The 12,000-nt window shown below is 45.9% G+C and overlaps 1 protein-coding gene across 4 annotated transcripts in view; it reads left to right on the forward strand.

Annotated features, from left to right (window-relative positions):
• LOC121565274 (schwannomin-interacting protein 1) overlaps positions 1-12,000 on the forward strand; it is a 326,929-nt gene that overhangs the window by 297,987 nt on the left and 16,942 nt on the right. The window contains exon 1 of one of the 4 annotated variants that reach the window (XM_041876063.2): positions 4,135-4,509. The exons of the other annotated variants lie outside the window; for them this stretch is intronic. Within the exon in view, the coding sequence (XP_041731997.2) occupies positions 4,480-4,509 (30 nt within the window). The 5' untranslated portion in view covers positions 4,135-4,479. Of the gene's footprint in view, positions 1-4,134; positions 4,510-12,000 lie in introns of those variants that run through there. 4 annotated transcript variants of the gene reach the window in all.

The following is a 12,000-nucleotide window of genomic DNA, read 5'->3' on the forward strand; positions in this document are numbered from 1 at the left end:
GGGCTGGGTCTGCTCCCTGGAACTACTCCAACACTCTGACTTCACTGCGTTATGCACACACACACACACACACACACACACACACACACACACACACACACACAGATATACACACACTCTCAAAGAGATTAAAACACATACCTTACAGTGCACAGTATGATGATATTCACATATTCTAAATGGCTTCTCTTGTGGCCAGGTCTGAAAAGCCACACTGACATTCTGTAGTAGTTTGAGTCAGAATCTACAGATTATAATCTCTAGATTATAACCTCTATCTAGGCTACTCACTGTTGGTTTGCGATGGGTTTGGCCGTAATCTGCTGCCAATAGGTATAGTAGATAATCAGATCTTTGGATATTTGTGTGTGTGTGTGTGCGTGTGTGTGCGCGTGTGTGCGTGTGTGTGTGTGTGTGTGTGTGTGTGTGTGTGTGTGTGTGTGTGTGTGGGCACATGTGTGCATTCATGTGTACGTGCGTACATGTGTGTGTGTGTGTGTGTGTGTGTGTGTATGCATGTGTGTGTTAACGGTCTCATGTGTGTGTGTGGATGTGCTCTGTGTGTCCACCTTGCCCTTGATTCAGATTCCCAAAACCTTGACAACCAACTGGAGGTCAGTAGAAAGTGTCTGCTACCATGGCAATGGAGGAGAGAGAGGTGGGGGCTGGGTCCTCTCATATCAAAGCATACCTCAGGGAGCGTGTGTGTGTGTGTGTGTGTGTGTGTGTGTGTGTGTGTGTGTGTGTGTGTGTGTGTGTGTGTGTGTGTGTGTGTGTGTGTGTGTGTGTGTGTGCGCGCGTGCGTGTGTGTGTGTTTAGGATTTGTATTCTTACTGTGTTTTATTAGTGTAGTATTGGTATTCTAGAGCGGGAGCAGTGAGACTTGTGAAGTAGTAAAAGCCAGTCTGATGGTTATTGCTACTGAAACACTGGATCCTTCCTTCCTTAATGCAGCTGTAGTGTGTAGTGTTGCTCTCTACTCTGTCCTATTGGAGCTTCTACTGTAAGCCCAGAGGGCCACTGTTAACCCTGTTGACCCTTCCAGACCAGAGTCAACATCCAGAGCCTGGCCACTCAGATCAGACCATGAACAACATCGATCTACTTCCAGGACATTTAACCCTGGATTGGGTTTATCGGGAAACGCCACCATTACACAACAGAGATCAATAACAGACAGAGAGAGCGATCTTTCAATCACATACCAGCGAGGGCATACAGTGAGAGAGACATCTGTCTATCTCTGACCGGAGAGAGGATGGAGGGAGAGAGAGATTGATGGATGGAGAGAGTGTTCTGTCCTTCCACACAGTAGCCAAGCTATCGTTTCATCATGGACTACCAATACAAAACAATATACTTTGATCTAGAAGATTTGTTGAATACTCTGCAATCCCTGTGGCATAGCAGACATGCTTATTTAGTGAGAGTGTTGTCACATGCATGCCATTGACTTGTCAGGGACAGAGAGATGGAGAAACACAAAGAGATGGAGGGATAGACAATCTGGACCCTTTCTTTCTAAAAATAGCCGCCGAAATTGTCACAACCCCTATTACTAGCCTTTCGTAACGTCTGAGATCCCCAGAGATTGGAAAGCTGCCGCGGTCATCCCCCTCTTCAAAGGGGGTGACACTCTAGATCCAAACTGTTACAGACCTATATCCATCCTGCCCTACCTTTCGAAAGTTTTTGAAAGCCAAATTAACAAACTGATCACCGACCATTTCGAATCACATCATACCTTCTCCGCTATGCAATCCGGTTTCCGAGCTGGTCATGGGTGCACCTCAGCCACGCTCAAGGTCCTAAACGATATTATAACCGCGATCGATAATAGACAGTACTGTGCAGCTGTCTTCATCGACCTGGCCAAGGCTTTCGACTCTGTCAACCACCGCATTCTTATTGGCAGACTAAATAGCCTTGGTTTCTCAAATGACTGCCTCGCCTGGTTCACCAACTACTTCTCAGATAGAGTTCAATGTGTCAAATCGGAGGGCCTGTTGTCTGGACCTATGGCAGTCTCTATGGGGGTGCCACAGGGTTCAATTCTTGGGCCGACTCTTTTCTCTGTGTATATCAATGATGTCGCTCTTGCTGCTGGTGACTCTCAGATCCACCTCTACGCAGACGACACCATTTTGTTTACATCTGGCCCTTCATTGGACACTGTGTTAACAAACCTCCAAACGAGCTTCAATGCCATACAACACTCCTTCCGTAGCCTCCAACTGCTCTTAAACACTAGTAAAACTAAATGCATGCTCTTCAATCGAACGCTGCTGGCACCCGCCCACCCGACTAGAATCACTACTCTCGACGGGTCTGACCTAGAGTATGTGGACAACTACAAATACCTAGGTGTCTGGTTAGACTGTAAACTCTCCTTCCAGACTCACATTAAGCATCTCCAATCCAAAGTTAAATCTAGAATCAGCTTCCTATTTCGCAAACAAAGCCTCCTTCACTCATGCTGCCAAACATGCCCTCGTAAAACGGACTATCCTACCAATCCTTGACTTCGCCGATGTAATTTACAAAATAGCCTCCAACACTCTACTCAGCAAATTGGATGTAGTCTATCACAGTGCCATCCGTTTTGTCACCAAAGCCCCATATACTACCCACCACTGTGACCTGTACGCTCTTGTTGGCTGGTGCTCACTACATATTTGTCTCTATTTGCACATCATCTCTTGCACATCTATCATTCCAGGGTTAATACTAATTGTAATTATATTGCACTATGGCCTATTTATTGCCTTACCTCCATAACTTGCTACAATTGCACACACTGTATATATATTTTCTGTTGTATTTTTGACTTTGTTTTGTTTACCCCATATGTAACTCTGTGTTGTTGTTTTTATCGCACTGCTTTGCTTTATCTTGGCCAGGTCGCAGTTGTAAATGAGAACTTGTTCTCAACTGGCTTACCTGGTTAAATAAAGGTTAAATTAAATTTTAAAAATTTAAAAAATAGAGGGAAAGGTAGAGAGAGAAGAGTTAATCCAGGGCAGGGTGGCCTTCCCTGCTGGTGGATTATAGAAAGACCATCTGTTCCAGAGAGATTCTAATCCTGTACCAGGGGGACCGGGAGAGGGAGAAGGACAGAGACGAAAGGAGCTACGCACAAACAGAGACACATATCCTGTTATTGTCATACACACCAACGCTGAGAAAATAGTCAACTATTCACAAGTATTGAAAACCTGTGAATATTAACATGATGTGCTGCTTGGCATTAGTCAAACATTCAAACAGTTTTTAGTTTTTAAAGGCTTTTTATATTCCCCAAATACTGTAATTAGGTCATAGATAAAAGTATAGCAAATGGATTAGTCAGCAGAGTATGGAAAATACCCCTGTATCTCACCAAAAGGACTGCTTATAGTTGAGATAGTCATCTTCAAATTGCAACCATTAAGATAGTGTCATAGCACTTAGAGAATATTAGAGATTGAGATGAAAGGGTTTTTGGTATGGGAGTCACTTCTTGTGATGAGGTGTGAATGACGGAGTCAGGCGCAGGAGGTAAAACACAGAAATCCAGAGTTTATTCAGTGTACATGAATAAAGCGCAGCAAGCGTCAAAACGAAACTAGCACAAGGGAAAAATCTGAGCTGCTCACTCTCACAATGAACAATCACTCACAAAGGACAAGGGGGCAGAGAGAACACTTATACACAGACTAATGAGGGAATGAGTACCAGGTGTGTGTGATTGACAAGACAAGACAAGACAAATGGAGTGATGATAAATGGAGCGGTAGTGGCTAGTAAGCCGGTGACGACGAATGCAGAAACCTGCCTGAGCAAGGAGGAGGGGCAGCCTCGGCTGAATTCGTGACACTTCTCTTCCTCCCCTCTCTCACCCTTCCTCTTCCCCCTTTCTTTTTCTCTCTCCCCCTCCTCCCCCTTTTTCTCTCTCTCTCTGTGGGACGTTTCCACCTCTGATCCTGCAGCCCGCCCCCCTGTCTCCCCAATCCCTGTTCTACCACCCCATTGGCTGACTGTGTCTGTGATGAATCACTCTGCCTCTACCCCGTTCCAGCAGGGAGAGAGACGGCCACGAATTCCCTCTCCCTTTCTGTTTCTCCTCCTCTTTCTCACTCCCCTCCCTGTTTTGGTTCGCTCCCTCCCTCCCCCTCCCTCTCTTTTGGAAAAGAAGTGATCAGACCCTACCCTTCTCTCAGACAGACAGACAGAGTGACAGAGAGAAGAAGAGAGAGAGGACACTACAGAGGAGAGGAGCAGCCATATCAGTAGAGAGTGAGACCAGAACACAGACATACAGTCAGTCTCTCTCTCTGGTCTCTCTTTCCGGATTGGGACTGGGCTGGATCTCTCCCCCCTCTCCTCACCCTGTTTCTCAGCCAGAAAACCGCAGCAGCTTTGGGAATCCTCTCCCAATCCCATTCCCGTTGTCATTCCCGAGGCGCAGCCAGCCTGTACCTGTCTAGGATGCTGTGAAGGATGGTTCACCAGGAAAACTGTTCTCACCAGGTAAGACAGGACACTGACTAAGGCTAGCTGGGGCTAGTGCTGAGGCTAGCTGGGACTAGCGCTGAGTCTAGACAGAGAGCTGTTGGTATAGTAGAGGATGTGTTATGTGGTCCTCTGTAGCTCAGCTGGTAGAGCACGGCGCTTGTAACGCCAAGGTAGTGGGTTTGATCCCCGGGACCACCCATACACAAAAACATTTTTAAAATGTATGCACGCATGACTGTAAGTCGCTTTGGATAAAAGCGTCTGCTAAATGGCATATTATTATGTTAGCTGTTGTGGAGCAGGCAGGCAGGTCGGGGCATGCCCCTCCAGGGGAGAAGATACTGCAGTAGGACTGGTATACATGTGTGTATTCCCAAAGGTTTCCATCATGTAATACTGACTGATTGTCATTAGTGGTTGTTGTATCTTGCCGGGGTTTGTGTGTCATGGCTGTCAGGCACATCCCAGTGGGGTTTGGTGTTTGTATTATGGGATGGGTCTGGGAATTGGATGACTAGGGCGGTTGCTAAGCGCACATTTGACTTCAGGGAACAATGTCCCTCCTCCTCCCCTCTCCCTTGGGCTGAGCCTGATCAATAGATGTCTGGGAAGGGTGAGGTGTTTCTGTCGCTCTCTGTCTGTCTATATATATATATATATATGTGTGTGTGTGTGTGTGTGTGTGTTTGTGTGTGTGTGTGTGTGTGTGTGTGTGTGTGCGTGTGTGTGTGTGTGTGTGCATAACATATTTACGTGTTTATGTTCATTGTCATGTGTTTTATTGAGTATATGCTTGAGATGCAATGTGTTTATTGCACACTGTAGCGCAAAACAGCCAGTAAATGTAAAAGTGTGTGTGTGATGTGAGAGAGTGTGTGGGTGGGTGGGTTGGAAATGGCATCTCCAGACTGCAACAGAAGTGTCCCACTTTACTTAATGAGGAATGGGAGGAATGATTAGACGAGTGCAGTACATCACAGAGCTTTACTCTCCTCATACCAAGAATAAAGACAACATGACTGTAATGCAGGGAGAGGAGGAGGAGGAAAGAGGAGGAGGAGGAGGAGGAGGAGGAGGAGGAGGAGGAGGAGGAGGAAAGAGGAGGAGGAGGATGAGGAGGAGGAGGATGAGGAGGAAAGAGGAGGAGGAAGAGGAGGAGGAAAGAGGAGAGGGAGGAAAGAGGAGGAGGAGGAAAGAGGAGTATGAGGAAGAGAAAAGAATGTAGATGGAAAAAATAAAAGGGAGCTGATGGAGGAGTGGAGAGGGTGCAGCAATGAAGGAGGTGAAACAGGAGGAGTAGAGGGGGAGAAGGAGGTGGGTCTTGGATGAAGGGAGAGGAAAAAGGGAGGAAGAGGAGGATTTGACAAAGAGGAGAATGTAAGGGAAGGAGAATAGAGGAGGAGGAGAAAGGAATGAGGTGGTGGTTAAGAACAAGATAGTTTGAGAAGAGAAAGATATTCAGAGAAGGAGGTGAAGAAGGAATAGAAGGAGAGGGAGGAGGAAGATGGGGGAGGAAGACGGGGGAGGAAGAGAGTGGGGAGGCAGAGAGGGGGGAGGAGGAGAGGGGGGAGGAAGAGAGGGGGGAGACAGGGGGGAGGAAGAGAGGGGGAAGAGAGGGGGAGGAAGACGGGGGAGGAAGAGAGGGGGGGAGGAAGAGAGGGGGGGAGACGGGGGAGGAAGAGAGGGGGGAAGAGAGGGGGGAGGAAGAGAGGGGGGAGGAAGAGAGGGGGAGGAAGAGAGGGAGAGGAAGAGAGGGGGGAGGAAGAGAGGGGGAGGAAGAGAGGGAGGAAGAGAGGCGGAGGATGAGAGGGAGGAGGAAGACAGGGGGGAGGAAGAGAGGGGGGAGGAAGAGAGAAAGGATGAAGAGAGTATAGATGAAGAGCTGTGTGTGTGTGGGCCTCTCCTCTCCTCTGACTGTCCCTGGTACTGTAAGAAACCATACTGGCCAGTGAAGGCCTCTCCACAGCTGCTCTGATCTGCTCTATTGATCATTACATGACCTTACACACTGAGTTAAGAGCTGATCCACAGTCAGTTTAGTTGGCTACCGCCTATTGTTTGTGATAAGGATTGGGGAAGTGTAAGCTGATTCCAGATCAGTGATTATGGGGGTTCTATCCTCAGAGCATTGAACAGACGCACTGCTTCTAACATGGCATATTTATCTGTTATGCATTGTTAATCCCCCATGTGGCTCACATCACAGTGTGTGTGTGTGTGTGTGTGTGTGTGTGTGTGTGTGTGTGTGTGTGTGTGTGTGTGTGTGTGTGTGTGTGTGTGTGTGTGTGTGTGTGTGTGTGTGTGTGTGTGTGTGTGTTGTATAATAGGATAAGGATTTCCTCCGCAAGTACGGCATGTTTATTTGGAGATAAAAGATAGATTAAGAAATGGAGGGGAGAAGAGGGGGAACCGAGGAGGAATAGAGACAAGAAAAGCCAGAGGGACTGCAGAGTAAAAACAGATTAAAGAAACATATGAAAAAGAACGAAGAAGAGGAATAGGCGAGAGATTTAAAAGAGAGAGAGATGAGAGTGGCACATAATTTAAAAACGATAAAAACAGAAATAAAGAGACTAATGGTGAGACAGAAAGAAGGAGGGATGGAAAGGAGAGATACTGTATATCCAACAACAGGAAGCAGGTTGTACAGGTGAGACCATTTATCAGAATGCAGCTGCCACTACTCTAAAACCCTTGGATGGAGTGTACCATATCGGGCTTGGATGGAGTGTACCATATCGTGCTTGGATGGAGTGTACCATATCGTTCTTCGCTTTATCACAGGTGACAGGTTTAATACTAATCACTGCATCCTTTATCAGAAGGTCGGCTGGACCTCTCTAAATTCCCGTAGATTTCTCCCTTTTTGTTTACAAAGCTCTGCTGCACAAGCTTCATCCAACATATCTATCTCACTTCTCCGCTAAAGTATAAAAATACGAAGCAACAAAACCGCTCACAGGGTTTGTTAGCTCTTGAGGTCCCTTGTGTCTCTACCAACCTACAGTTGAAGTCGGAAGTTTACATACACCTTAGCCAAATACATTTAAACTCAGTTTTTCACAATTCCTGACATTTCATCCTAGTAAAAGTTCCCTGTCTTAGGTCAGTTAGGATCACCACTTTATTTTAAGAATGTGAAATGTCAGAATAATAGTAGAGAGAATGATTTATTTCAGCTTTTATTTATTTCATCACATTCCCAGTGGGTCAGAAGTTTACATACACTCAATTAGTATTTGGTAGCATTGCCTTTAAATTGTTTAACTTGGGTCAAACGTTTCGGGTAGCCTTCCACAAGCTTCCCACAATAAGTTGGGTGAATTTTGGCCCATTCCTCCTGACAGAGCTGGTGTAACTGAGTCAGGTTTGTAGGCCTCCTTGCTCGCACATGCTTTTTCAGTTCTGCCCACACATTTTCTATAGGATTGAGGTCAGGTCTTTGTAATGGCCACTCCAATATCTTGACTTTGTTGTCCTTAAGCCATTTTGCCACAACTTTGGAAGTATGCTTGGGGTCATTGTCCATTTGGAAGACCCATTTGCGACCAAGCTTTAACTTCCTAACTTATGTCTTGAGATGTTGCTTCAATATATCCCCATAATTTTCCTTCCTCATGATGCCATCTATTTTGTGAAGTGCACCAGTCCCTCCTGCAGCAAAGCGTCCCCACAGCATGATGCTGCCACCCCCGTGCTTCATGGTTGGGATGGTGTTCTTCAGCTTGCAAGATCCCCCTTTTTCCTCCAAACATAAAGATGGTCATTATGGCCAAACAGTTCTATTTTTGTTTAATCAGACCAGAGGACATTTCTCCAAAAAGTACAATCTTTGTCCCCATGTGCAGTTGCAAACCGTAGTCTGGCTTTTTTATGGCGGTTTTGGAGCAGTGGCTTCTTCCTTGCTGAGCGGCCTTTCAGGTTATGTCGATATAGGACTCGTTTTTACTGTAGATACTTTTGTACCTGTTTCCTCCAGCATCTTCACAAGGTCCTTTGCTGTTGTTCTGGGATTGATTTGCATTTTTCGCACCAAAGTACGTTCATCTCTAGGAGACAGAACACGTCTCCTTCCTGAGCGGTATGACAGCTGCGTGGTCCCATGGTGTTTATACTTGCGTACTGTTGTTTGTACAGATGAACGTGGTACCTTCAGGCGTTTGGAAATTGCTCCCAAGGATGAACCAGACTTGTGGAGGTCTACAATTATTTTTCTGAGGTCTTGGCTGAATTCTTTTGATTTTTCCATGATGTCAAGCAAAGAGGCACTGAGTTTGAAGGTAGGCCTTGAAATACATCCACAGGTACACCTCCAATTGACTCAAATGATGTCAATTAGCCTATCAGAAACTTCTAAAGCCATGACATCATTTTCTGGAATTTTCCAAGCTGTTTAAAGGCACAGTCAACTTAGTGTATGTAAACTTCTGACCCACTGGAATTGTGATACAGTGAATTATAAGTGAAATAATCTGTCTGTAAACAATTGTTGGAAAAATTACTAAAGTAGATGTCCTAACCGACTTGCCAAAACTATAGTTTGTTAAAAAGAAATTTGTGGAGTGGTTGAAAAACAAGTTTTAATGACTCCAACCTAAGTGTATGTAAACTTCCGACTTTAACTGTAGGTAAATCAGCCTTTAGTTTTAATGCCACCCATGTTTGGAATAATTTACAAACCTCATTACATGATGGTCCTCTGTAGCTCAGCTGGTAGAGCACGGCGCTTGTAACGCCAAGGTAGTGGGTTCGATCCCCGGGACCACCCATACACAAAAAAAATGTATGCACGCATTACTGTAAGTCGCTTTGGATAAAAGCGTCTGCTAAATGGCATATTATTATTATATTATACATCTTGAATCCGTGGTGCCAATAGGGCTGTTTAGAACGCTGATGAGGGATGAATTCACTGAGGTTTACAAGTGTTTTGGTTGATTGTAATACTTTATTTGTGTTGTTGAAATCTGTAACTGCTATATCTTTTTGCTGTTTTATTGACATTATCATGTTAATTTGTAAATTGTTTGTTCTCAGGGCACCATTTAGAATGAAGCCCTGGTCTCAATTGGGCTCCCCTGATTAAATAAAAGTTAAATAAAAAATATATGGACAGAGGAAGAGAGGGATAGAGGAACTGTTAGAGAGAATGAGTGATATAATAGAAAGAGAAAGCAGTGTCTGGAACAGAACAGGGGGCCCCAGCTCTGATAACACTAACTCTCTAGAAAACCCTCAATTAGACTGGTTACCAGGCAACCGCCAGCGCCCCTCTCACTAGCCCCATCACACACACACACTGGAGAGAGGGAGGGAGGAGGAGAGGGTAGAGAGGGGGAAAAGGAGAGATGGTGTGAGAGGGTAGATGAGAGAAAGTGGAAAGAGGACAGAGGAGAGGAAGGAAGAGACAGAGGGGACACGGAATGGTTGTCTCTTCTCTTGTGTCTGTCTCTGTTTGGTTGGTGTTTTTGATGGTGGTGGTGGTGGTGTCTAAGGTGTGGTTCTCAGAGGGGACGGGAGGAGGGGGCATCCTTTCTTCTTCCCCTCCTTTCATCTCCTTCTGTTTTGGTTGTCGTTGGGTTGTGTTTTGGAGAGGGGGAGGAGGGCGATAGCAGCATGTGTCCTGTGGTTTTTTGTCTGGGGCGATTGTTGTGCTGCCATGCTGTGTTTTTGATGTCTGGTTTTATTCTGGATTTATCTCACTGAACAAGGAGGAAGTTCCTTTACAATGTCAGGGACCATTAGCCAATACAGACTGACCTGCAGGTATCCAATGAAGGTGCTGTTTGACCCACGGTTAGCTAATAAGTGTAATCGATTACATATCTGTCAGGTCAAGGCAGTAATAGGGGAATGGAGATACTGCATCTGCAGCCTCCATACCCCATGCCACTCCCTTCTTCACACACACAAACACACATACACACACACACACACACACGGATACTCAATAATAATAATAACTCTCTTGGCCTTAATTATCTAACAGAAGCAGCTATCGCTAATCTCTGGATCTGTGTGTGTGTGTGTGTGTGTGTGTGTGTAAAGCTGGGTGGATCAGGCTAGCTGTGCCGTCCTGGGCCTCACGACCAGATCCAAGGGCCCTGGAGCTCCAGTTACCCAATCTACTGGGCCAGCTCCAGTGGTAGCAGCACTGTGTGTGTGTGGGATCAGAGAGCGCTATGATCGATTCAGATCATCTCAGTCCTGACTGCAGGGTGTGTATGTGTGTCTGAGCGAGCGAGCGAGAGAAAAAAAGAGCAACGTATAGTATACTGTAGAGTAGTTGCTCAAATGAAATGTTGTCTGTGGTGTGTATTCCACTGTGTGGGCTGATGGCTGATGAATTAGTAATGACGATGAGATACCACTACTGAATCTCACTACACTGATAGTAGATAGTCTATGATGGGGAAGATAGTGTGTCTCAGACTAGAAAGGGAGCACTACAGTTACTCTGTCTCACACAGTCATACACGAGACAACACACCCTTGTGTGTGTGGGGATGTTTGTTAACAGACTTCCCACTGGGCCCCTGCTCCTTTTTCCACCCCAATTTGTTTGGAGCACGGGCCATTGCCATGGAGAAATGCACTGGGTTGCTATGACAGCAGCTTTCTTTTCTCCCTGTCCCAAAATAAACAGATCAGAGTCTTTATTATTGTGGTCAAACTTTAAATTCACTTAGAAATGTGAATTCTAATGTGGGGCAATAAAGTCTCATAAACTTGGATCCCAGGCCTATTGGAGGTGCCAGGAGCCTTCTCTCCCACAGTCTCCTCTATTCTACTGGAACAATTAACTTCTCTTTCTCTCTCTCTCTCTCTTTCTGTCTCTCTCTCTCTCTTCGTGTCTAGCTCAGCTGACCTCACAATTGAGTCATTGTCAACAGCAGAAATACTAACTTTTAGAGAATGACCTGGCCTTGTGTCTCTCCGTGGGTTGTCAGCCATTCAGTCGATGTCTCTATGTTCTTTGATGTCTTCTTCTATTCATTCTGTTGCTCTGTCTTTGCTGTTCTGGAGGAGAGAGAGACAATGCTTTGACCTTGAGCTAAGACTGCTGTAATGGGAGTATAATCTGTGTGTTTATCATTTCTAGTCACGATCGTCCCGTTACCTTCGTCTTCCTCCCCCTCTACCTCCTCCCCCTCTACCTCCCTCCCCCTCTACCTCCTCCCCCTGTTCCTCCCTCGCCCTCTACTTCCCTCCCCCTGTCCCTCCCTCGCCCTCTACCTCCCTCCTCCTCTACCTTCTCAGCGATGAGGTGCTATCACCTCTAGTATGAAGTCAGCCTCACTAATAGATCACAGAACCTGGGTGTCCTCAGTTCATGTGAAGGGTTCAGAAGGGGTCAGTGTTTACCAATAGACAGCCCTCAGCACTACTGGGAGTGTGTTTGTCTGCACGTGACTGTGTGTGTGTGTGTGTGTGTGTGTGTGTGTTGTATTGTCCAGGTCCCAGTGTAGGCGGATATAGGAGATGGCCAGATAAGTCATTCTGCTT

The sequence above is a fragment of the Coregonus clupeaformis genome, chromosome 5 (assembly GCF_020615455.1).
Source record: "Coregonus clupeaformis isolate EN_2021a chromosome 5, ASM2061545v1, whole genome shotgun sequence".
Classification (NCBI taxonomy): Eukaryota; Metazoa; Chordata; class Actinopteri; order Salmoniformes; family Salmonidae; genus Coregonus; species Coregonus clupeaformis.